Source organism: Pteronotus mesoamericanus, unplaced genomic scaffold (genome assembly GCF_021234165.1).
Source record: "Pteronotus mesoamericanus isolate MK-2021 breed Mesoamerican mustached bat unplaced genomic scaffold, CSHL_Meso_final scaffold_827, whole genome shotgun sequence".
Lineage (NCBI taxonomy): Eukaryota > Metazoa > Chordata > Mammalia > Chiroptera > Mormoopidae > Pteronotus > Pteronotus mesoamericanus.
Window position 1 is genome coordinate 344,494 of NW_026555327.1, and position 26,413 is coordinate 370,906.

At 52.0% G+C, this 26,413-nt stretch overlaps 1 protein-coding gene across 1 annotated transcript; it reads left to right on the forward strand.

The window, feature by feature from the left end:
- The first annotated feature begins 1,476 nt into the window (after positions 1–1,476).
- MAST1 (microtubule associated serine/threonine kinase 1) lies at positions 1,477–26,207 on the forward strand. Its single transcript, XM_054563547.1, has 26 exons — positions 1,477–1,577; positions 3,218–3,306; positions 3,759–3,834; positions 5,772–5,850; positions 7,987–8,147; positions 8,261–8,336; positions 8,555–8,764; positions 11,823–11,924; positions 12,005–12,137; positions 12,216–12,283; positions 16,782–16,867; positions 16,957–17,165; positions 19,178–19,316; positions 19,432–19,564; positions 19,697–19,862; positions 19,964–20,065; positions 20,209–20,331; positions 20,848–20,957; positions 21,656–21,834; positions 21,914–22,164; positions 22,504–22,710; positions 22,919–23,148; positions 23,463–23,585; positions 23,700–23,836; positions 24,638–24,825; positions 24,925–26,207. Exons 1-26 carry the CDS (start codon positions 1,495–1,497, stop codon positions 26,163–26,165), a joined length of 4,701 nt encoding a protein of 1,566 aa, XP_054419522.1. The 5' UTR covers positions 1,477–1,494; the 3' UTR covers positions 26,166–26,207.
- Positions 26,208–26,413: the final 206 nt, after the last annotated feature.

The window sequence follows — 26,413 nt, forward strand, 5'->3', positions numbered from 1 at the left end:
ACGACTATTGCAAGGTCATTTGCCAAGGCTATAAGAGACAACGCTGGGATTTGAACCCATGGCTTTCTGCTTTCAGTGATCCCAAAGAGGATTAATTATCTCCTGGTTGGAGTCCTCAACAAAAGGGCTCAGGAAACCCTCACCCAAACCTGGAAGCCCTACCCAGTCACCTTTATTCACATCAGCCTGGGGACTCAGGGCAGGCTGGAAGGTGACACCCCTCCTCCTCATTGCTCTCTGAAAAGGGTCAGACCCGTGTAATCTCTGGTCCCTTTAGTGACTTCCTGTATGCTTGACAAGCAGAAGATGACCATCTTCTGATGTGTGCACATAAAGTTAGTGGCTACCAATTATTATCACTGCCATTATCAAAAAGAGACCACCTAGCCACTGCCTGATTCCCAATTCAAATCTCAGTTTTGAGCAACTGTAAGTACTTGCACCCCCAACTCAGTGGATCTGGCTGAGAGTGGGATAGAACTCGTGGAGTGTGGAGGAATCATTCATTCATTCATTTGTTCATCCTTTCATGCTTGAGCATGCCAAGTTTATTCCTGCCTCCATGCCTTTGCAGTTTCCTCTACCTTGATTGCTTTCTCCACAGATCCTCCCATGGCTGCTTCTTATTTACATCAATCATCTTAAAAGTCACCTCCCCTGAGAAGCCCTCTGGGACCATTGTGACCCCTCCTAGCCATTTTTCGTCACATCAATTTTCTTTATTTTATTCTTGACAACTTATTACTGTCTAAAATGATGTCGTTCATGCCTACATTGATCTTGCCTGCTTCCCTCCTCCAAATGCTAGTCACAAAAGGGCAGGAATTTTTTATTTGTCTTATTTACGGCTGTGTCCCCAGTGCCTAGCACAGTGCCTGGCATGCAGTAGGTGCTCAAGAAATATATTTTTAAAAATAGTCTCCTATTTCATTTGCACATATACACATTGAGACACCAACTTAGGAGTTCTCTATGGGGCACTGTGCTGGTCTCTGAGGGTCTGAGGAGGAATCAACCTGGCCCACCCCATCCCTATCCCGCAGTCGTCAGGGCATGGCCAAGAGTGCAGGCAATGATACTGATGAGGGGCCTGTGTCACCCAGCTTCTCCTGAGACTTGGCTGCTGGCCCATGCTGACCTCTATCTTTTCTTTTTTTTTTAAGATTTTATTTATTTTGACCTCTATCCTTTTGCTCCTTTGCCTTCCAGAAGGATTTGCCGCTGCCTCGGAAAAGCAGCAGGTGAGCCTTGGGGAGAGATGCTTTGAGCTGAACACCCTTTCTCCGGCAGGGGTTGGGGCCTATATAGGCGCGCTCGCGGGTGGGGCCTGGCGCTCTGGAGTCCCGCAGCGCCCCCTCCTGGCAGGCGGCAGCCGCACGGCCCTCCCCTCCCCCGCCCTTCTCTGCCCGCTGCGGCTCCAGCCTCCACCCCGCGCGCTCCCTCCCCGCGCCGCCGCTGCTGCCGCACCTGCCACCATGTCGCCGCCGCCGGGTCATGTCTGACTCTCTCTGGACTGCGCTTTCCAATTTCTCGATGCCCTCCTTCCCTGGCAGCAGTATGTTCCGCCGCACCAAGAGGTAGACCCCCGATCCCCCAGACCCTGACCGGGCCCTCCCCAACCCAAGCCTCCCCACCAGCCGCTACCGCAGGGCGGGGCCCGGGATGCTGCACCCGGCCCAGCTGCGCCAGAGGTGCTCGCGCTGCGCCTTTCTGCCAAGAATGGGGCTGCATGGAGGGCAGCGTAGGGTCGAGGCTGGGGGGCTCGCTGGAAAGCACCGCCGCGGGGGCAGGGGGCCGCTCCGGGCGGGGGGACGCGGTGCCTTTGTCTGCGGGCCCTGTGGGCTCTGGCAGCTCAGAGAGGGTAAGGGGAGAACGGGAGGGTGGGGGCTCGGCACCGTCAGAACAATAGCCGCAGCCTGGCCTCCCCCCACCCCCATGCCGCATGTTCTGGTCGCGCTAATATGCTCAGTCACTGCAGCGGGGGCGGGGTGAGGGGATTGAGGGGCTGGGGTCTCTTTCCTCCGAAGCTTGGCTCCTGCGGGGCAGAAAGAAGAGGGGTACTTTTATCATGACACAAACTTACCCCCAACACAGCCGCATACAGAAAATAGTGACCCACAGCTTCACATAGGACATGATGGCACACACACATACACACACAACAGCCCTAGTGGCCCAGATACACCCGGGAGGCGCTATGAATACCCAGTCTTACAGTGGCCGTATGTCAGACACCTGCAAAGACACAGAGGGGCACCCCCAGCATCACACGGTAACAAGTAGACCCACAGGTATACTATTGTGGACACTTGTGTGCACCCAATAAGATGTTACCTGTATGGCGACACACACATGATTATGCCACTGGAGATGCACACAGGCACATATGTGTGTGGAAATGACATCTATGCATCCAGTGTCATAACACACGATGTCACCCTAAGCATGTCACATGCTGTGTCACATGGGTGCCAACATAAACAGACACAGGGAATCTCACAGACAATGAGACACACAATGCCACATATTATCACATTCGAGACTCATACAGGGAATGTCACACACGGTGGCATGTTTAGACATGCCCAGTATCACAGGGTGTTAAACCTGTACACAGTAGATGCCGCTTGTGGACACTCACGGGGAATGTCACACACAGACACAATAGCAGCATCTCATACAGACTTAGAATGCCACATGAAGACATAGACACACATGGAGCAGAAAGCATACATTATGCAGATGCTACAGCACACGGTTGCACATCTAGTCATGCACCAGTGGCATTACACATTGTCACATAGGCACACACAGGCTGTGTCACACAAGATAAACACAAGGACTGTCACGCATGATGCCACACTAGTACATGCCCAGTGCTGAACTCACACACTGTGTGCCACACGTGGATATACACAGCAAATGTCACACACAGACACAGTACCTCCAACAGCGTCACATAGACGACATGACTATCTATGACTGACGCTATGCCCCACATGGCCACATATATCAGAAGCCTCTCACATACACATCACACCTGCATCCTCTTCCATACACAGTCCTGCCAAGGCCACCACTGCCTCCTCCTTTACTACCTCCTTCTCTGAGTAGTGGTTTTCTGGGGACACTTCCCAGAAAAGGAGGGCGGCTTGTTGGGCTCACAAACTCCCTACCTGGGCTGCCGCCCGGCCCCTTTGCCTCCCCTTCCCCACAGCTGCCGCACCAGTAACCGGAAAAGCCTCATCCTGACCAGCACTTCGCCCACGCTGCCGCGACCCCACTCCCCACTGCCTGGACACCTGGGTGAGAGAGGTGATGGGTGTGGACCAGAGGATGTGTGGCCACAGGAGAGGGGTGTGTCCATGCCGCAGGAGGGGTGGGCCTAGTCCTGACAGAGGAGAGCCCAGATTGGGCGAGGGGTGTGGCAATAGCTGCGTGGGCGTGGCCAGTCCGCAGACGGTGGCTTATTGGTGGGCGGAGCTAGATTGGTACGGAGGTGGGTCAGAACGAAAAATCCAAACCTGCGGAGCGTTGGCTTTGTGTCAGGGGAGGGCAGAATGGTCCTGAAGGGGCTGGGCTAACTCGGTGACCAAAATGTCTTTGAAAGGCGGAGCCACAGCGAAGGGGGCGTGGCCTACTCACACTTCGGGACTAAAGAGAGAATGGCTGCTGCTTGCAACCCGTTTTGGGGATCAGGAGATCTGCTGGGATTGCCACCCAGTCCAGGTCTAACGATCCTCCTCTTTCCGCCACAGGTAGCAGTCCCCTGGATAGCCCCCGCAACTTCTCTCCCAACACCCCCGCCCACTTCTCGTTTGCCTCTTCCCGAAGGTGAGTCCTTGCCTGCAGGGCCCCAGACCCTCCCTGGTCGGACTCTCCCCACCCGCCGTCTGGGCTGCCATCTGTTTCCCTCCTAACTGGACCTGAGCCAGGGCCTGAGGGGTCCGCAGAGTGCCCCAAAGTCGCCGCGGGACCAGCACCCAGCCTTAGGGGCGGGGCCTATAAGGAGGCGGTGCCAACAGCCTACCCTGAATCCGGGGAAGGGGCGGGGCTTCTTCGCCGAGCTTCAAAGCTTGGGGTCTGTCTCCCGCCTAGCGCTCCCGGCCAGGCGTCTCCATAGCAACAGGACGGGAGCGGAGATGAAGTGCGCAAGCGTGCCCCTCGAGGACTCGAGATCTGCGATATGGGGGAGGGCGCCTAGGGCTATTTCTCGAGGGCCAAAGAGGAGGAATCTCAAATTTCCCTTTGGGGAGAGGGTGTCTGCGTATTTCTGGAGTGTCTCTAAATTCATTTTGGGGGGACTTTAGCGAAATTGAACGAGGCAAAGAGATTCCTTGAATGTTTCGGGGAGAAACTTCTGAGAATCACCAGCGTGTTTGGGCAGGTCTCTTTCTTCGAACTTATTTTAAAAGCATTGTCCGAACACATGCTGTGCCCTGGGAGTTGAGCATAGCGGCGAATGACACCGCTCCACTCTGTATATCCAGAGTGGAACAGGAGTGGCAGACCAGAGAACCAGGCTCACTCAAAGGCTGGTGAAGGCTGTGGTGTGGGGGTCACAGGGGACTGTGAGGACAGCTCCCAGGGAAAGCGGTGGAAGGCCCCTCTGGTGCATGGAATTCCGCTGAGAGCAACAGGGAACCAGAAAAATGGCTGATGATGTTGGTCAACTGCATGGGGGGTGGGCTTGGAGGCAGGCTGGCTGAGCAGTGGCAGTGCCTGGAGGGAGGAATGAAGGAGGAGTCCAGTGCGTGGGAGTGTGTCCATACGACTGTTCAATCTGTGTGCCAATGTGTGGGGGTGTAAGTTTGTGAGATTGTGAATGTTGAAGCAGCCTGTGCCTACACATGTGTCCACCGGGGTCTGTGTGCATCAGCATGTGAGTATGAAAGTGTGAGCGTGAATATGTGTGAGTGTGTAACTGTAGGGTTATAAATATATGTGAATATGTGAGGGAGTAGGCACCTCCCAATGTGTCTCGTTTGTGTAATCTATGTGGGAGTGTGAATGAATGTGTGGCTGTGTGAGAGTTTGAATGTGTGACTGAGTACATGAGGGTGTCTTGAATATATGCGTGAATGTGAAAGTGTAGATAGAGTGTATGTGAGGGGGTGTTGGCTGTGTGTGTTTTAGAGTGCGAGTACTGGGTCTTTTTAAGTGTCTGTGTCTATATGTGATTGGACGTCCGTTTTCGCAAGTGCATTGTGTGTTAGTGGGGGTTACCATGGGAAAGTGTGGCAGTTGGGTCCGTGTATGGGTCATATGTGTGGCTGTGAGTGCATGAACTTGACCACACTAGTTGCATTAACACTAGTGGGTGTGGCCAGGAAGGTGACTCTGTGAACGTGAGTGTACTGATGCGAGAGCGTGTGTCAGTGTGTGCATGTCTGAGAAGACTCACGGGGTCTGTCTCTGAGAGCTTTCTCATGGCAGGAGGTCCTCTAGGGGTGACTTTTGAGGTCCTCTGGGATGACTTCCCTGAGTGGGCTTTTCTGGTTCTCCTGGTGGGGGGCGGTCCATGCTGGGGGCTAGAATGAGCTGAGTATGGTAGGAGAGGACGATCATGGGAAGGAGCAGAGGAGACTGGTGCCTGACTGGAAGCCTTCCTCCTCACCTCCTTGCCTTGGAGGGCCTTCAGGAATCTCAGAGCACACAGATATACTCCCCCAACCCCTGCCCTGGCCATGGCTAGTAGCTTCTCTCCCAGCCTGAGAAGTGGGGGGACTGGTGGGATCTGGTATCCTCTGAGCACCTTGGCTGGGTTCCAGGGCGGACGGACGCCGTTGGTCTCTGGCTTCGCTCCCTTCCTCTGGCTATGGCACCAACACACCCAGCTCCACTGTCTCGGTAAGTGTCATAGGTGGGTGGATGGGTGGGCAGGAGATCTTCCACCCCAAGGCCCACACGCAGGCCAGCTGCTGGGTTGGCATTAATGAGCGCTTTGGGTTTTTCTTGTCCTCCAAGGGTGTCACTTGTCCATCTATTAGTGAATTGCAGGTCTCAACCCATCCCCCCAGCCCTGTTCTCCACTCTCAATTTATCTTCTTGGGGATCCTATTCATCACCAACTTATTTTATAGATAATGACATTAAGCTACTTGCCAAGTGTCTGCACCTGGCCAAGGCCAGTCCACACACTTTACCCAGAGCCCATTTGCTTGCCCACGGCCATATCCGAAGTCTCTCTCTCCGCCTGCCCCCTCTCCTACCTGTGTCTCTGGTTTGCTTATCCATCCATTGGTATGATGTTCAGCAGACATTTATCACGTGACCTTCATGGGCTGGGGGAGCTCTATAAACTGAGGAGAGTCCAAGGATTTACAAAGCCCTCATGGGGAAAGACAGACCAGTAAGAAGACATTTACAACAAAGGAGATTAGAACCGTGATGGAAGTAGTATAGGGGAAGGTGATAGGATAGCAGAAGGGAGGCAACTTACTTAGCTGGGGGGAAAGTCAAATAAGGCTTCCTGGAAGAGTTGGCAATGAAGCCAAGACTAAGAACAGCAGGAGTTTGGCAGGTGGAAGAAGAGGGGGAAGGGTGTTCAAGGAATGGAGAACATCACGTGCAAGCTCCAAGAGGCAACAGAGAACTTGGCCACACTGGGAAAGTTGAAAATAGCCTTGTGTGGCTGGACGTTGAGTCGGAAGTGAGAGAGTTGAGGTGAGGCAGGCAGTGGTCCTCATTGTGCTGGGGCCTGTTGGTGGGGGATGGGGTGGGGGTCCGCGGTGGATTTTATTCTAAATGCAGGGGAAGCCATAGAAAGTCTGTTTTGCTTTATATTAAGTTGTATTAAAATTTAAGCTTGAAATCTTTGAAATTGTGCTTTTGAAGGTCATAGGTTATGTGCATTTAAAAATTATTTTAGAAGCTACTGATGGGGTAGGGAGTTTTAAGCAGGAGAGTGAGTGATGTGATGTTTAAAAAGAGCATTCTGCCTACAGCATCAAGTGGATATCCTTGTGTCTCTTCACTGATGACTGTGGGCCTGTGTTTGTCCTGACTGCATGCCAGACCCTGACCGGGGACCAAGCGAGCCAATCTCTGCCCTCGAGCAGGCAGTAATAACAAATAAATAATAAAGATGAAATAAGGCAGGAGATAAGTACAGCAAGAGGAAACAAGACAGGGCACTAATAGGAAGTGATAGGTGTGTGTTCAGGGGAGACCTCCCTGAAAGGTGGCATGTAAGCAGAAATTTGTGAGAGGACAGGTAATCCTTAGTAGGAGTGCTCCAAGCATAGGGAACAGTCAGTGCAAAGGCCCTGAGGCAGGAGTGTGCCTGCCTTGTTTAAGGTCTATCCAGAAGGCCCCAGCTCCGTGGCTGGAGTAGAGCAAGCGAGAGGGAGAGTGGGCAGAGGTGAGGACAGAGAGACAGGGCCAGATGTTCATGCAGAACCTTGGGGGTGTGGGGAGGACTTTGGTGTTCATCCCGAGTGAGGTGAGAGCCACGAAGGGTTCTGAACAGAGAAGGGATGCAACTTGACACAGGGTTTTTTGTTTGTTTTTTTTTTAAGATTTTCTTTATTTATTTTTAGAGAGGGAAAGGGAGGGGGAAAGAGAGGGAGAGACACATTCCTAACACCAATGTGTGAGGGAAACATCTAGCAATCGTTGCCTTTCTCACACCCCCTACTGGGTACCTGGCCTGCAACCCAGGCATGTGCCCCAAATGGCAATCAAACAGACCACATTTTGGTTTGCAGAACGAGGCCTGATCCACTGAGCCACATAAGTCAGGGCTAGGCTTACATTTTAACAGGTTCCCTCTAGTCACATCTCTGTCTGTTCTTATCTGTCTGTCCCCGTCCGTCAGTTGCCAAGTACCAACCTGGGCCCAGAGACCCCAGGATCAGAATCAGGTCCTAATACCAGCCTTGCCAGTGGTCCATCAGCCCCGGGGACCTGAACCCTGGGTCCCGAGCGGCGGGGTGACCGCAGTAGCCCTGACCTCAGTACTGTCTTCCCCCCGCCCCGCGGCAGTCTTCCTGCTCCTCCCAAGAGCGCCTGCACCAGCTGCCCTACCAGCCCACCGTGGACGAGCTCCACTTCCTCTCCAAACACTTTGGCAGCACAGAAAGCATCACGGACGAGGATGGCGGCCGCCGCTCCCCGGCCGTGCGGCCCCGCTCGCGGAGCCTCAGGTGGGCCGGCATTCCCCAACTCCAAGCTGGTAGTTTGGGGGCTTGTGCACTGCAAGATCCCAGTCCCCGGGAATAGGCAGGAGACTGGACAGAATGGGCTTCTCTCCCCGCAGCCCCGGGCGCTCCCCCTCCTCCTATGACAACGAGATCGTGATGATGAACCACGTCTACAAGGAGAGGTTCCCGAAGGTGAGGCGGGGAGAGGCGGAGGGGTGGGGGTTGGGGGACGAGACCGCGCTTGAAGGGACGCGGGGCGGGGCAGCTGGGCGGCCACAGCCCTCCCTGCTCGCCTTAGCTCCGCGCGTCCCCTGGTGGCCAGCGCGCGCAGCGCAGGCTCCTTATGGCCACAACCTCGAGGCTAAACCCAGCGCACGGTCACCCTCGTCGGGCCTCCGTCCCTCCCGCAGGCCACGGCGCAGATGGAGGAGAAGCTGCGCGACTTCACCCGCGCCTACGAACCTGACAGCGTGTTGCCGCTGGCCGACGGGGTGCTCAGCTTCATCCACCACCAGATCATCGAGCTGGCCCGGGACTGCCTGACCAAGTCCCGCGACGGCCTCATCACCACGGTCTACTTCTACGAATTGCAGGAGAACCTAGAGAAGCTGCTGCAGGATGTGAGTGCACGGGCAGGCCGGCCCCATCCCAGACCCTGCGCCCCACAATCAGGCCAATGCCTTCCTTCGCCCCACGTCCACTCAGGGGGCTCCTACCACATTCTAGGCGCTGGTGTGGAGCTGAGAATTCAGGGGTGGAAGAAAAGGACGCAGTGCCTGCTCTAGATCTGAAGGGGGAGGCAGGTACTTAACCTCTTTCAGGTCTTTACTCAAATATCACCTTCTCAGTTTGGCCTTTTAGACCCCTCTTTTTAAAATGTCAAGCTCTGCTCACACTCATCACCCACTGTCTCTTTAGGTTTTGCCTTAGCACTTAGCACCATCTGTCATAATGTGTGCTTTTTTCCTCATCTTATTTCTTGTCAGTCCCACAGGTGGTGGTAAGGTTGCCTGTTTGTGTACACTGTTGTATCCCGAGCGCCCAACAGTGTCCAGCACACAGTAGGTGGTCAATCAATGTTGATTAAATGGATGGTTGAATTGATGAATAAATGAAAGTAAACAAGATAATGCCCTCATTCAATGATAGTGGATAGCACTTACTAAACACTTATTGTGTGCTGGGCATTGTGTGCTGGGGCACTGGGAACACAGCAGTGAACAAACCAGAAAAATGTTCTTGTCCTCTTGGAGCTGATATCGTACTATAGGAGAGGGATAGGAGCAGGAAAACAAACAAATCAAGGAAGTCTATGATTTCAGCCATTGCTTAAGGCTACAAAGAAATTAGAACAGGGCAATGGGTTGGAGTGTTAGGGCCTCCCTTGTAAAGTTCAGGAGGGCTCCCTGGAGGAGGTGGCATTGAAATTGAGAAAAGAATTAGGAGGTGGCAGCTATGAGAAAACCTGGAGGGAATGTGTGTTGAGCAGGGTGAACAGCACATGCAAAGGCCTTGAAGTGAGAAGGCAGGATGGAAAATTCCAGGAGCACAGAAGCCATGTTACTGTACTGTTTTGAGGTGGTAAGGTTGGATAAGGGTAGAAGGACCAGAATATGGGGCTCTGGGCTCCCAGCCCTCTGCCCTGAAGGACAGCATGTTGGTATGATTACAGACTTTGCCATCGGATCTGATTTGAGTTTGGATTCTGCCACTAAATCCATAGGAGTCGAGGGTACACATTCCAAACAGTCTAGATTCACATTCAGCTCATGACTTACTTACTTACTGTGCAGCCTTTGCCAAGTCGCTTAACCTCTCTGTGCCTTCTGCTATAAAAAATGGGATTCACTCATTCTTTAATGTCAGAAATCTTTATTAAGCCCCCATTCTGGGGCCAGCACTGGCCTAGAAGTTCGAGAATCAGCTGGAAATAAAAATCCTTACCCTAGGGGAGCTGACATTCTAGCGGGAAGAAACAGAAGGTAAACAATAGGCATCAGGGTTGGGACTAGGATGAGGCAAGTGATTCATTTCCCCCCGCCCCAGAACATTAAAGTAATTACTGAAAAAGTTGAAAAGTAAGTATATTAAAACTTAACATTATTTTAAGTTAAATATTTTATTTATAATTAAACCAGAATGTTATACTTTTACTTTTCTGATTTTAATGAAAACGAACTTATCAACAATAATATATGTATTATTTATTTATTTATTTTTATCCTCACCCTATGACATTTTTTCATTGCTTTTAGAAAGAGAGAGGGGAGAGGGAGAGAGAAAGAGAAACATTGCTGTGAGAGAGAAACATCTATTGGTTGCCTTTTTCTTTTTCTTATGCTCCCCGACTTGGGCTTGAATCTAGGACCCTTTGGTCCATGGGAGGACACTCCAACCAACTGAGCCACACTGGCCAGGGCCATATATATATATATATATATATATATTTTAATCGTCGCCCAAAGATATGTTCATTGATTTTACGGAGAGAGAAAGGGGACAGGGGAAGCGAGAGAGAAACAATGTGAGAGAGAAACATCAATCAGTTGCCTCCTGTAAGTGCTCCTACCGGGGATCGAACCCAAAACCAAGATATGGGTTCTGACTGCAACTTTTGGTGTATGGGATGATGCTCCAATCACCTGAGTCACCCAGCCAGGACAATAATATTTTTATTAAAACCATTAATGTTTAAAAAGTACATATAGATTGTCATTCACTTTTCCTTTTGCTTTAAGCTCTAACATGCCTGCACACAGCATTCATTGGATCGTGTCCTTACTTAAAGTGTGCTCTCTCATGGGCTTGTCGTGGGTTTTTGGTATTCATTTTGATTTTTCAAACATTGCATTAAAGTATCAGTGATCCTGAAGAGTGAGGTTTTTGGTCCCAAGGTGAGTGCCTCTTTGCCTCACCCCCATGGGGATGATAGGTAAATTAATATATGACAGGTTTGAAGGGTATTCACGTGACAGGAAAAAGATGTCGGTTGCGGTAATTGTGATTGAGTGTGCTACCGGGAGGTGGGCTGCAATTTTAGGTTGGGGGGTGAGGGGGGAGAGTGAGTGAGGCTTCCATGAGGAGGTGACAGCTGAGTGGCAATCTGAAGGAGGAGAAGTAGAGAGCCACCCAGGGATCTGAGAAGAGAGCCTATCGGTCAGAGGGATTCTAACTCAGCTGAGATTGTAAGACTGTTTTGAACATGAATTGAAAGAGCGAAGGTTTGAGGACAGTGTCTGCTATAATAATAATGATCATTATTTTTACCATGTGGCCTGGGCCTCCGTTTTCTCACCTGAAAAATGAGACAACAGCCCTGACTGGGGCGACACAGTTGGTTGGAACGTTGTTCCTTAAACCGAAAGGTTGAAGGTTTGATTCCCAGTCAGGGCGCATATCTAGGTTGTGGGTTCAGTCCCCAGTCAGGGTGTGTGCAAGAGGCAACAGATTGATGTTTCTCTCTCACACTGATGTTTCTCTCCCTTCTCCCTTCCTTCTGCTTTCTCTAAAATATCAATAAGCATATCCTTGAGTGAGGATAAAAAATAAATAAAATAAAATAAAATAAAATGGCGCAATAACAGCAGTGTGTAGATGGTGGGGTTGGGAGAAGGCCCTGGCTGAGGCAGGGCACCTGTAACCCACCCCCACTCCGCCCCACTGTGCCCTCCTTCCCAGGCCTATGAACGTTCTGAGAGCTTGGAGGTGGCCTTCGTCACTCAGCTGGTGAAGAAGCTGCTCATTATCATCTCTCGCCCTGCAAGGCTGCTGGAGTGCCTGGTGAGGGGGCTGGGAGGGGGCGGGGGGGCTGGCGGGGGCCCCTCAGAGCCCACCGCAAGCCCGCCCCTGCCCTGCCTCAGGAATTCAACCCCGAGGAGTTCTACCACTTGCTAGAGGCAGCCGAGGGCCACGCCAAGGAGGGTCATCTTGTCAAGACAGACATCCCTCGTTACATCATCCGCCAGCTGGGCCTCACCCGGGACCCTTTCCCAGGTGACAGCTGGTGGGCCCGGGGGCTGGAGGTGAACCCACTGGGATCCTAGCCTCCGCTCACTCTCAGTCCCTTTCTAGACGTGGTGCATCTCGAGGAACAGGACAGCGGTGGCTCCAACACACCTGAGCAGGATGACCTGTCTGAGGTAAGGCCGGGTGCCCAGCAGTCAGTACCGTGGTTCCGGACGGATGGGCGGGGGCTCGCCTCCTGGCTCCCTGCCGTCAGGCTGGGTAGATCTCTTGGTCTCTGCTTTGAGCCTCAGTTTCCTCATCTGTCAGATGAGTTAATAATGGCTCTTCCTCCATGGATCTTTTTCTTTTCATAGTAAAATACACATACCACAACATGTACCATTTTAACTGTTTTAAAATGAACAATTCAGTGTATTTAGTATATTTACAATGTTGTGCAGCCATCACCTCTATCTAGTTCTGGAACATTTTCATCACCCAAAAAGAAACTGTGTCTATTAGGTAGTTATTCCCAATCACCCCTCCCCCTGGCCCCTGGCTATCACTGACCTGCTTTCTGTCTCTATGGATTTGCTTTTTCTGAACATTTCATATACATGGAATCATTGACTCTGTAGTGTTTTGTGTCTGGTGAAGTGTTTTCATGGTTCATTCGTGGTGTAGCATGCATCAGTGCTTCATTCTTTTTTGTGACTGAATAATAATTCATTGCATGGATATATCATATTTGTTTATCTATTGTGGACGCTTGGGTTGTTTCCATCTTTTGGCTATTGTGTGAATAGTGCTGCTATGAGCTTTTGTGTAAAAGTATTTGTTTGAACAACTGTTTCACTTCTTTTGGGTGTATACCTAGCAGTGGAATTGCTGGGTGATATGGTAATTCTATGTTTAATTTATTGAAGATCAATGCATAGAGTTTTGAGTGAGTTGAGTGTCTCTCTGTGTTGAGCTCAGCATAGTAAAAGTTGCCACAATCCCACCGCCGGACCAACTACACTTTGGAAGATGTTCCGCACGCATAGCAGGAACTACCTGCCATAGCAGCCACGTGTGTGTTTCCTCTGAAGTGTCTAGTGTTATTCCAAAATTTGAAGCAAAATAAAGAAATCAGAATATTTTGCCTCAAATCTGGGATTGGGCTTTCTTTTGAAAAAATCACACTCGCACATCTTTCCTATATATATGTAAATATATATTTTAAAGAATCTCACTATACATGCCATTTGTTTAATTTTTTGAATAGGTAATGGAATGACATCACTCAAAAGTCTAAAACTCTAAAAAGGTATTTATCTTTAATTGTTGTTTGTAGGATTCTGCATAATTCCATTCAATCAAACTTGTTAATTGAGTGATTCAAATCTTCCATCTCCCTATTCTTTTATTTATTTATTTATTTTGCCTGACTGATCTCATAGGTTCTGAAATATATGTGTTAAATCTTTATTTTGAGCTATTTCTCCTGTAATTCTGTCAATTTTTGTGCCAGATATTTTTAGGCTACATTCTTTCTTAAAATGTTCCATTCATGTATTTATTCCACAGTCAAAATAAATCATAATCTAAAAGTTAAAACATTTTTAAAAGGCAAAGGAGATCCTGTGTCACAACTGCATTAATACAACAGGCATCGGTCTAAAATGCAACACTAAATAGGTGTTCTATTCCCATGGTGGAATAAATACATAATAATTACACAGAAAATTTCACTAAAGCCCTGAGATGAGGCAAATAGCGCTTTGAATCAAACTGCCCAATGAATAGAGAGGTCCTGCAAATAATTTCTATTAACATTTTACTGCAAGATGGAAAAATCTCCGAAGTAACTACAAACTCAAGCCCCTCGTTTCATGCACCTGGCCTTGGCTTTTGTCTTCCTCAGATACATCCAAATCAGAAAGGCTTCTGTACCCCATGTTCGAAATGCTACCATGGGTCCCCAGGACCCCAGTGTAGACTGCCATTAATGAGTCTATATGCAGCCTTTATCCAGGACCTTCAGGGAAATCAAGATCCCAAGCTCAGCTCTGGTTGATATGGCTCAGCGGACTGAGCGCTGGCCTGACAACTGAAAGGTCGCTGGTTTGATTCCCAGTCAGGGCACACGCCTGGGCTGCAGACCATGGCAGGTCCCGTGCTGGCAGGGTGTGAGAGGCAACTGATGGATGAATCTCACACACTGAGGTTTATCTACCTCTCTTTTTCCCTCTCTCTAAAAAGTAAATAAATAAAAACTTTAAAAAATAAAGTAGTTCTTAAGACAGAATAAATATGTGCTGAATTAATAAATGTAAACATTCACAAATGATCATAACAATTAATAAAGTTTAATTAAAAAAATAACACCCCAAACTTGAAGAGCAGCAACATTTCTCTGAACAATAGTTTTAACTGTCAAATGAGCTCTGACAAGCCATGTGCATTTCATAAACAAACCAAAATATTATCTTACTATTTTCTTTTTGCAAAATGTTAAGTAGGCTATTCAAGTTTATTTTTTTTACAGAAACAATAAAAATTCGAAGGGTTTATGCCAAAAAGGAGACCAGTCCTTCACAGCCTAACCCATTTGTTTCTGGGCTATGCAGAGGGCAGTGAGGCCGTAGAAGGTCCCCCTTCCATTGTCATGACGAGGTGGCCCACTCGGTCAGGCAGGCCTTGTTTCAGGTGGATGGCAACAGCATAAGCCTATGCGGTATAACCAGAAGTCAGTTTAGTTGGTGCGGCAAATGAAATGGTGCTTCCGTGGAAACCACAGACTTTAATCCTTGTGGGCTATAGGCATTGGGAGGAAGCTCATGCTCCACCAATTTCTGTGGGAAGCCACTAAACTTGTAGGACGTGACGCCCTGTGTCCGGCTATTCACAGCCGCTGCCTGTGCGACTGCCCCAAGGGAGGTATAGGCCACATTCTAAGAAACGTAACAGTTCAATAGTTTTAAAATCTCATAGGTCTTTTTGTGTAATATTTATGAAAACAATGTTTTTGTTCCTAAAAAAGATAAAAATAATTTTCAAAGAAGTTATACAGTGAAAAATCTTACATCAGTCCTTGTCCTTTACTGCCCTATGTTCCCCCAAATATTATTAGTATGTGTGCTGCTGCGCGCCCCACAATGTGATTACTTAGTTCTATTTTGCCACTTTCTTTTTTACACAAAACCCTATAGTACATATTATTACTTGCTTTTCCCCCCCACTTAATAAAATACTTGTGAGAACTTTCTGAATCAATATACTGTTGGATCCCTCATTCTTTTTAACAGGGGCACAATATTTCTCTCTACAGACACCCTTCACGTGTTCATTTAGCCAATTCCCTATAGATGCACGTGTTGATTGTTTCTAATATCTACAATGAGCAAGTTAGTACATAAGTCATATTTTCTTTTTCTTTTTTTTAAAGATTTTATTTTTATTTTTAGACAGGGGGAAGGGAGGGAGAAAGAAAGGGAGAGAAACATCAATATGTGGTTGCCTCTAGTGTGCCTTCCACTGGGGGCCTGGCCTGCACCCCAGGCATGCACCCTGACAGAGAATTGAACCAGCAACCCTTTGGTTCACAGGCCGGCGCTCAGTCCACTGAGCCACACCAGCCAGGGCTCATTTTTTTTCTTTGTAAAGACTTTATTTATTTATTTATTTTTAGAGAGAGGGGAAGGAAGGGAGGAAGTGAAGAAAGAGGAGAGAAACATTAGTCAGTTGTCTCTCGCACACCTCCAACCCCTAGTTGGGGGCCTGGCCCCTCAACCCAGGCATGTGCCCTGACCAGGAATCAAACCTGCGACCTTCCAGTTTGCGGGATGATGCCCAACCCACTGAGCCACACCAGTCTGGATGTAATACATACATCATTTTCATATGTGCAAGCCTATCCGTAGAACTAGTTCAAAAGTGAAATTGATGGATCAAAAGGAATTCGTATTTGTTATTGTGATATACATCAAAGTACCTTCCATGGGGCTTGTACCAATTTATACTCCCAACAGCAAGGTATAAAAGTACTTGTTTTTGCCCTGGCTGGTGTGGCTCAGTGGCTTGAGCACCAGCCTGGGAACCAAAGGGTTATCAGTTCAATTCCCAGTCAGGCCAGGTCCCCAGTAGGGTGTGCATGAGAGACAACCACGCATTGACAATTCTCTCCCTCTCTTTCTCCCTCCCTTCCCCTTTGTCTAAAAATAAATAAATAAAATCTTTTTTTAAAAAAAGTACCTGTTTACCTACAGAGTATGTAAAATGTCCAAAAATCCTTTTGGATTTTTTCCCCCCAATCTGCTAAGTTAAAAATGGTATCCTGGGTAGTTTTAATTTGCCCTTCTATCATAATGTGTGAGGTTGAGCATCTTTTCATATGTTTAAGGACTCTAATCTTAGTTCACATATCTTGTCTATTTTTTCTCTTTAGACTTTTTATTATTGATTTCTGAGAGTTCTTTATATATGAGGATGATTATTTCATAGGTTTCTTTCCTAATATAAAGAAGTTAGGAATATGGCTTCAGAGTCAGACAGTCTTGGGTTCAAGTCCTGGTTTTGTTACTTCCTCACTGATGCATTTGGGTGAAGGACACACCCCCCTGTGCCTCAGTTTCCCCATGGGTAAAATGAAATAACAGGATCCCCAATCTTATCATGATGACGGTGGGGGTTCCCATCTTTCTCCTGCAGGGCCGCAGCAGCACCACAAAGGCTAAGAAACCACCTGGAGAGAATGACTTTGATACCATCAAGCTCATAAGCAACGGTGCTTACGGGTGAGCCACCCGGGGCTCTGGCGGGGGGAGGGTAGCGGAGGCCGGGTGTCTCGGAGGTGATGACCGGTCCTCGCTCTCTCCCCCTGCAGCGCTGTCTACCTGGTGCGGCACCGGGACACACGGCAGCGCTTTGCAATGAAAAAGATCAACAAGCAGAACCTGATCCTGCGCAACCAGATCCAACAGGCCTTCGTGGAGCGCGACATCCTCACCTTCGCCGAGAACCCCTTTGTGGTCAGCATGTTCTGCTCCTTTGAGACCCGGCGCCACCTCTGCATGGTCATGGAGTATGTGGAAGGTGTGGCTGCCTGCAGGGCTGCAGAGAAGCTGGGGGGATGCATGCCGGTCAGTGGGGCCTGCCTGAGCCCCGGTCACCATATCGACTATCCACCTATTTATCCATCCAGTCATCAATCATCCATTTCATCTGTTTATTTCTATCTATCCATCTATTAGTTTACCTGTTTTCATTTCCTTCAATCCAATTATCCATCCATCCATCCATCCATCCATTCTTCCATCTATTCATTTGTTCATCCATGTTCTTCCATCCATCCATTTATCCATTATACATCTTTTATAAAAAATTAATAGACTCATTTTTTTGAGTAATTCTAGGTTTACAGAAAAATTGATTGGGAAGTACATTGAATTCCCACATACCTACCCCCTTCCCTCCAGTCTCCCCTATTATTTACATCTTGCATTAGTGTAGTACATTTGTTATAATTTACAAACCAATATCAACACATTGTAAACTAAAGTCCATAATTTATATCAGAGTTCACTCTGCATTGCTCATCTACTTTTCATTCATCCATCTCTTTATACATCTAGCCATTCATTCGTTCATCAAGTAGTTCACCCACCTACTCACCATCCATCCATCTACCAATACCTATATCTCTTTATTAATCCAGTATTCACCCATCCATCCTTTTACTATCTGTATTTTTATTCAGTCATCTAAACCTCCATTCTAGCAGCCATCTCCTCTACTTATCTCTATCCATTCATCCACAATTCTTCTATCAGTTTATCTGTCTATTTACCATCTATCTACCCATCCATCCAAACACCAATTTTTGTAAATTTTCCATCAGTTTATCCATCCATCCATGCTTATTTTCATCCAAATATTAACACATCATCGCCCAAACACAAACATACTATGGTTATTAGGACACACATATGATCTTCTGGGGCTACATCTATGCACCCCTAAGCCTTAGTCAGCCATCCATTCATTCAACAGATACTGCCCCCCCATTATGCCACATGCTGTGCAAGGCATTCGTTGCTCAGTGGGCACTAGACAGACACACCTCTCCCTCGTGCAGGTTATATTCTGGGAAGAGAGACAATAAACAAGCAAAATAAGCCAAAGACGATCAGTATATGGTGATTCCATATAGTGAGGATGGTAATGAGGACGCTAAGGCTGAAGGAGGCCACAGGGACGTAGCTGGGCAGGGGGCCTCTCTGAGGCCTGCGCTATACCTGGAAGAGTGGACCCAAGCACAAAGCCTCTTAGGTGAGAAGGCATCTGGATTTTGAGGCAGCGATTTTCAACTGGTGTGCCACAGGAATTTTTCAAACGTGCAATAACCCTTGACTATTTAGTCAGGGGCACTGATCTCTTTTCCCTTAGATTATCAAATTAAAAAATGACAGCCAACACCACAGCAGCCAGCCAGTGTGAATGAATCAAAATTAAACTTAGACAGGCCTTGATATAGCAACGTTGCCATCCAGCAGGTCCCCACTTCCATCCTGATAGCTTTGCAACCCATGGGGAAAAGTAAGTGACAAATTGGAGGGCTGAGCAACGTGGGTTAGCTGCTGTGTTGGGAAGCAAATCTGCTTCTTGTGAAAAAAAGGAGGAATGCATATTGGGGAGCCTAACAATCACAGTAAACCTGGTGGGGGCCAGAAATCTACATTTTAAGGCCCCAGACTCAAGATTCAGACTCCAGGAGATCAAGGGCAACACTTCCAGACTCACTCACTAAGCAGGCAGCCTCTGGCACCCACCAAACCTCACCTCCACCATCATCCAACCTTCCTGCATGATCCAACCTCTGTCTGAGCCTCAGATCAAACCAACTTTGGAGGGTGGTTAAGGGGATGAGAGGAGCCTGGCAGAGGGCACTCCCTGTGCCACCAGGGAGAGGGAGGCCCCTTTCTGTGCCTCCGTTTTCCTTAGCTGTAAAATACAGGCAATGTGAGGCGAGGACTTGTTGCTGTAGTGCATGTCGAGTGCTCAACTCCGTGCCTCCCCCGTTACATGGGCCCACTCTTTCACCACAGGGGGGGACTGTGCCACCCTGCTGAAGAACATCGGGGCACTGCCCGTGGAGATGGCGCGCATGTACTTTGCCGAGACGGTGCTGGCGCTCGAGTACTTGCACAACTACGGCATTGTGCACCGTGACCTCAAGCCTGACAAGTGAGTCTTAACCTTTCCAATCGCCCCTTCCACGCCCCGCTGGAGGCACTGACATGGAAGGGCCAGGAGGGAAGTGTGCAGGCCTTGCCTTTGAGACCCATGCTTATGTTCACAGCCTCCTCATCACTTCCATGGGCCACATCAAGCTCACAGATTTCGGTCTCTCTAAAATGGGGCTCATGAGCCTCACCACTAACCTGTATGAAGGCCACATCGAGAAGGATGCCCGGGAGTTTTTGGACAAACAGGTGTGTGTGTGGGTGTGGGGGTCACCGTGGGGGTCATCCAGCAGGACCATGGGGCCCAGGGTGTGGTGGGGGTGCAGCTCCCCCTTGAGGCCCTTCCTGTGGCCAGGGTGCAGGCTGACGGCCTGCCCCCAGGTGTGCGGGACCCCAGAGTACATCGCACCGGAGGTCATCCTGCGCCAGGGCTACGGCAAGCCGGTGGACTGGTGGGCCATGGGCATCATCCTCTACGAGTTCCTGGTGGGCTGCGTGCCCTTCTTCGGAGACACGCCCGAAGAGCTGTTTGGACAGGTCATCAGTGGTGCGTGCCTCCGCGGCGGGCAGGTTGGGGCACAGGGACATGGGCCGACCCAGGGCCTTCTGGGCTCCAAAAGTGACCCCCAGCCCCACCTTGCCCTGCAGATGACATCCTGTGGCCCGAAGGAGACGAGGCCCTGCCCACAGATGCGCAACTCCTGATATCCAGCCTCCTGCAGACCAACCCACTGGTCCGGCTTGGGGCAGGTAGGGGTCTGCTGTATAAAGAAGCTGAGGGCTGGGCTTCTGGCCCAGGGGTGGAAGAGAGGGGTGGGTGGCTGGGCTTCTGAGCTGGGCGACAGCTGTCGCTAGAATTCCCTCCCGGCCCCCATCCACCCCTCCCTCCCTAGGGGGTGCCTTTGAGGTAAAGCAGCACAGTTTCTTTCGAGACCTGGACTGGACAGGCCTGCTGAGGCAGAAGGCAGAGTTCATCCCCCACCTGGAGTCTGAGGATGACACCAGCTACTTTGACAGTGAGCTGGGAAAGGGGGGTGGATTCTGGTGAGAGGGCCCCTCGGGCAAGTCCTGGGCTGGAGCCCAACTGGCTAGGAGACCAGCCTCCCAGACTGAGGAGAGGGATGGAGGGAGGGGGGCCTGGCATAGGGGTGGGACTCAGTCTCAGAAGTTGGCAGGAAAGGAGTTTAGCATAGAGGTGGGGCCTGGCCAGCGGTGAGTTCTGGAGTTGGGCTTGGGTTAGGGTGCTAGCACCCAGAACTGAGGGCAGGGCAGGGGTTGGTCCAAGTGGAGCCGAGGTGGAGAGGGCCACAGGTGGGGTCTGAAGGGGTGGCCTGTGGAGGCCGGGCAAAAATGGAGCCTCTGGGAGTTGGGCAGGAACCCTGCCTGGCCACGGGGCCTGATTCAGATCGTAGATTGGGACAGGGACGTGGCAGGGCCTGGAGCCCTGGCTTGAACCAGGACCCAGTTCCTGTAAGGGTGCGATCTGAGGAGTGGACCCTTGTCCTTGGTCATGGCCCACCTCCTATCCACAGCCCGCTCAGATAGGTATCACCACGTGAACTCTTATGATGAGGATGACACGACGGAGGAGGAGCCCGTGGAGATCCGTCAATTTTCCTCCTGCTCCCCGCGCTTCAGCAAAGTGAGCCAAGGCTGGGCTGAGGGTGGAGCCAGACCCCGGTAGGGCGGGCCGGGCGAGGTCGGGAGGCGGGGCCTGGGCGGAGTCTGGGCAGGGGAGGATCTTTGTCTCCTAGAGGGGAATGGAGGTGGGTCTGAGTGGGGCGGGGCTGAAGAGGCTCGGGGAATCAGGGTCCCAGGCCCACGGTGTCAGGCTGGGGAAGTTACGAGGGGGCGGGATTCTGGGAGTGATATGGCCTGGTGGTATATGGGAAGGCCTTTGGCATTGGGTGAGATCTAACAAGAATCTGGACAGTTGTGGCAATGAGGACACGCAGTGGGGCGGAGCTAGGTCTAGATGAGGCGGGGTCAGGACCTCAAGGTGGAGAGGAGGAGCAGTGGGCGGGGGGCCAGTGTGCACGAGGTCTCGTTTCGAGGAGCAGCATGTAGGGGGGTGCAGGGCCCAGCTTGGGGTGCACATGATTGGGTGGAGCCTGGGAAGGTGGGGCAGGAAAGGGCAAATTCAAGATAGGGACGAGGACTAGAATAGGGCAGGGCCTAACTGTGTGGAGTGGGGTCTGAGCTGACGAATTGCAGGCGGTTGCGGGACCCAGGTTTGGGTGGGCGGAGCGTGTTCTATAGTGGGAAGCCTATTTGTTCGGGAGCGAAGGCAGAACCTGGGGGTCGCACTTGCCTCCCACCGCCATTCACCCTCCCTTTCAGGTTTACAGCAGTATGGAGCAGCTGTCACAGCATGAGCCCAAGACCCCCGTGGCGGCAGCGGGGGGCAGCAAGCGGGAGCCCAGCGCCAAGGGTCTAGAGGAGAAGGTGGCCGGCAAGCGGGAGGGCCTGGGTAGCCTGACCCTGCGCGAGAAGAGCTGGAGAGGGGGCTCCCCAGAGATGTGAGCAGGGGCAGGGCTATGTTTGGGGAGAGGGCATGAAGGGGCCGTGTCACCTCTGACCTACGCCCCCTTTCAGCAGCAAGCGCTTCTCAGCCTCAGAGGCCAGCTTCCTGGAGGGGGAGGCCAGTCCGCCGTTGGGTGCACGCCGCCGTTTCTCGGCGCTCCTGGAGCCCAGCCGCTTCAGCGCCCCCCAAGAGGATGAGGATGAGGCCCGGCTGCGCAGGCCTCCCCGGCCCAGCTCTGACCCCCCAGGGTCCCTGGATGCGCGGGTCCCCAAAGAGGCAGCTCAAGGAGATGGCACCGCCAGCGCCGCCGGGGACTCCGAAGCCAGTGAGTGCCTCCTCCTGCGTCCTTACTGAGTTCCCCAGTGGCCGTATATTGAGCATTCAATGAGACTGGTACAGTTTATGCAAAAATCTTATATATTTTACACACTCCAACCTGGGTTCGTGTCGGCATAAGGAACACGCTGCATTCCATGCTCGGCCAGTCAACAAATGCACTTGAGCACTTTTCTATATCAGGAGATGCGCCAGACGCATGTTACTTGCTCTCAGGAAACTCACATTCAACCAAGGCCAGAAGTGGGAAAAGCATTCCAGGCAGAGTGAACGCATGCAAAAGGTCTGTGACCTTGGACTGACTCCTAACCCACGTGCTCTGTTGCAGCTGACCGACCACGCCCAGGTGACCTCTGTCCACCTTCCAAGGATGGGGACCCATCGGGCCCAAGGGCCACCAATGACCTGGTTCTGCGCCGGGCTCGGCATCAGCAGCTGTCAGGGGACCCCGCGGTAGAGAAGCGGCCTTCTCGAACCGGAGGCAAAGTCATCAAGTCAGCCTCAGCCACTGCCTTGTCTGTCATGATTCCTGCAGGTGATGCGGGGCCCCACCTAGGAGGGAAGGGGCTGTCCTCATTTGTGCCAAGACAGGCCAATGAAAACACAGCATTTTCCCTGCCCACAGTGATTGGCACTGGGGTGGACCAATGAAAGATCTGGGACTTGACTAGGAAGGAGGGAGGAGCAGATAGGAGAGCTGTGACTGCTGGCCCTGACCTCTGTCTGTGGTTCTGTGCCTGCAGTGGACCCCCATGGAAGCTCACCCCTGGCCAGCCCCATGTCCCCACGATCTCTCTCCTCCAACCCATCCTCGAGGGACTCCTCACCCAGCCGGGACTACTCACCGGCTGTCAGTGGGCTCCGCTCCCCTATTACCATCCAACGCTCTGGCAAGAAGTATGGCTTCACACTGCGAGCCATCCGCGTCTACATGGGTGACTCGGATGTCTACAGTGTCCATCACATCGTCTGGGTGAGCACTCATGGGTGGGTGTGTGTTTTAAGACGGGGATGGAGGCAGAGAACCCCTTGCTCTTCACCCCCAGGGGTGGGAGACAGCTCAGTCTCTGGATCCAGGCAGCCTAGATGAGACTCCTGTGACCCGCAGTGTCCCTTCCCCCTCCGAGCTTCAGTTTCTTTAGTTGTAAACTGGGAAGAATAATTACTATTTCATAAGGATTGCAGTGCATGCAGTGCACTCAGTGCTAGGTGTCTGGCACATAAGCTTGGGGAGCTCACTTGTTACTGATCCTGTTAACACTGACCTGTGTGGTGCCCTGTCCCCAGCACGTGGAGGAGGGGGGTCCAGCCCAGGAGGCAGGGCTCTGTGCTGGAGACCTCATCACCCACGTGAATGGGGAGCCTGTGCATGGCATGGTGCACCCTGAGGTCGTAGAGCTGATCCTTAAGGTGAGTGCAAGGGAGGGAGCACACTGGGGAGAGGGAGAGGGGGAGGGGAGGTCCTGGGAGCTGGAGCTTCCTGAACGGCCTCCAACAGAGTATTTGCCTCCCTTCTTCCCCCAGAGTGGCAACAAGGTGGCAGTGACCACAACACCCTTCGAAAATACCTCCATTCGCATTGGCCCTGCAAGGCGCAGCAGCTACAAGGCCAAAATGGCTCGAAGGAACAGGAGACCCTCTGCTAAGGAGGGGCAGGAGAGGTGGGTGGGGCCAAATGCAGTGGGTGGGACTATACGCAGCAGGCAACGGCAATACTCCAGTCTGAACAGTGGAAGGGCTAAGATGGAAGGGCCACAGGAGAGAACAGGAGAAGGAAGTGTGGTGGCCACCGAATAAAGAACAAAAAGAAGGGGACAAAGGAGGTGGAGCTGGGAAAGTGGAAGGAACCAGGAAAGGAAGCTGTGCCAGGTTCCTGGGCTGGGAAAAAAGCATTGTGGGAGTGTCTCGGGCAGATGGGCAAGGCCAGAATACACGGATTAGAGAGGGCGCAGTTCAGGAGGTGGTCTTGTCCTGACGGATGTGTTTGGTCGACTGGGAAGGGCCAGGAGAAAGGATTTCTATCTGGAATGAGCAAGCCAGGTAAGACTGGGGAAATTGGAATTTCTTTTCTTATAGGCAGGAGGAGCTAGGAGAGGTAGGTGGGTGAGGATTGTGAGTGAGGATTTAAGTGAGAGCCAGACTGAACTGTCAGGTGAATTTCTTCCCTCCTGCTCTGATAGGTGGGATGTAGCTGGAGGGGGAGGGGTCAGAAAATATTGGTTCTGCTTTGATGGGTGTCTCTAGCTTAGACTAGGAATGGCCAGCCAGGAATGGGTGGGGCCTGAGGTGGGAGGAGCCAAGCGGACCAAAGCTGTAAGAAGTTCTTTTGGTTTTGATTGGTGGGTTGTAGTTATAGCTGGAGAGGGAGGGGCCAGAGGAGTGGGCGGCCCCAAGGGCTGAAGTGGGAGGAGCCGGGAGTTCTGCTGTTCGGTCTCGGTAGATGCTCTCTCCTTGTCCCCCAGCAAGAAGCGCAGCTCCCTCTTCCGCAAGATCACGAAGCAGTCGAATTTGCTGCATACTAGCCGCTCACTGTCCTCGCTGAATCGCTCACTGTCATCCAGCGACAGCCTCCCAGGCTCGCCCACCCATGGGCTGCCAGCGCGCTCACCCACCCACAGCTACCGCTCCACACCCGACTCTGCCTACCTAGGTAAGCTCCCTGCCTACTCTGGGCCAAGCACTGGGTGGCAGGGGGCAGGTCCCCTGACGGTTCCTGCCGTGTGCAACACCTCCTCTTGCTTACCCACAGGTGCCTCATCCCAAAGCAGCTCGCCAGCCTCGAGCACGCCTAACTCGCCGGCATCGTCTGCGTCGCACCACATCCGGCCCAGCACGCTGCATGGCCTGTCACCGAAGCTGCACCGCCAGTACCGCTCTGCGCGCTGCAAGTCAGCTGGCAACATCCCGCTGTCGCCCCTGGCGCACACGCCGTCCCCCACGCAGGCATCGCCGCCACCGCTACCTGGCCACACAGTGGGCAGCTCACACACAACGCAGAGCTTCCCAGCCAAGCTGCACTCATCGCCACCGGTGGTGCGCCCGCGCCCCAAGAGTGCGGAGCCCCCGCGCTCGCCGCTGCTCAAACGCGTGCAGTCCGCAGAGAAGCTAGGAGCCTCGCTTGGTGCCGACAAGAAGGGCGCTCTGCGCAAACACAGCCTTGAGGTGGGCCACCCTGATTTCCGTAAGGACTTCCACGGTGAGCTGGCGTTGCATAGCTTGGCAGAGTCTGATGGCGAGACGCCCCCTGTCGAGGGGCCTGGCGTGACCCGGCAGGTCGCTGTCCGCCGCCTGGGCCGCCAGGAGTCGCCCCTCAGCCTGGGCGTGGACCCGCTGCTTCCAGAGGGCGCCCTCCCCAGTAAAGAGGAATCTCCTGGCGGTGCGGAGGGCTGCACCCAGGCCCGTGCGACGACTCCAGGGGGCCGGACCCTGGAGCGGGACGCCAGTGGCACGCGGCACCAGAGCGTGCAGACCGAGGATGGTGTGGGCGGGGCAGCCAGGACCGTCGCCAAGGCCACACTGAGCCCGGTACAAGAACATGAGACCGGCCGGCGCAGCAGCTCGGGGGAGGTGGGCACGCCCCCAGTGCCCATTGTTGTAGAGCCTGAGCGGCCTGGGGCCAAGGCAGAGGTGCCGCAGTCTTCAGTGTCGGACTCTAAAGGGTTGCAGGGATCCATACCCCCAGCGCCTCCCTCACCAGAGGCCCCCCGAGACCCGGAACGCTGGAAGCTGGAAGTGGTCCAGGAGCGGACCACGCAGAGCGGGCCTCGCTCTAAGCCCACCTCCCCCAAGCTCTCCCCGGACCCGCACACCCCTTCTCCAGGCCCTGTGAAAAGTACATCAAGCAGCACAGGGCCCCCAGCCTCACCTGCACCCCTTCTTGTCCCAGCCACCAAGCCTGAGGTGGGGCTGACTTCCAGGCACCCTGCTGAAGCTGTGCCCCCAGCAGGCCTGACCAAAAGAGTGTCCTGCCCCACACCCCCTGGCCCATAGCCCAGGGGGCCACTGGCCCTGCACTGTACAGCCGCCTGTATACATATGTACACATATAAATAAAGTCCGTCCGTGCTTCGTGAGCTTTCTCAGTCTTGCCCCTCTGCTGGCGAGGCAATGTTTCAGCCCCCTTTCCTGTCTGCTTGTTGGGAGGCAGATCTCCAGTCCTAGTCACCATAGAGAGGGGGAAGTGAGTCTTATGTGACCTTTCCTGTGGTTTCCCCATGAGCCAGCTGCCCCAGGCCCTC

Bases quoted from the DNA above. Each gene is read 5' to 3' on its own strand.
- MAST1 (XM_054563547.1), top strand. From the start codon at position 1,495: ATGTCTGACTCTCTCTGGACTGCGCTTTCCAATTTCTCGATGCCCTCC. The intron at 1,578-3,217 runs GTAGACCCCCGA...CCTTCCCCACAG, and splicing joins ATGTTCCGCCGCACCAAGAG to CTGCCGCACCAGTAACCGGA. The intron at 8,148-8,260 runs GTGGGCCGGCAT...CTCTCCCCGCAG, and splicing joins CCCCGCTCGCGGAGCCTCAG to CCCCGGGCGCTCCCCCTCCT.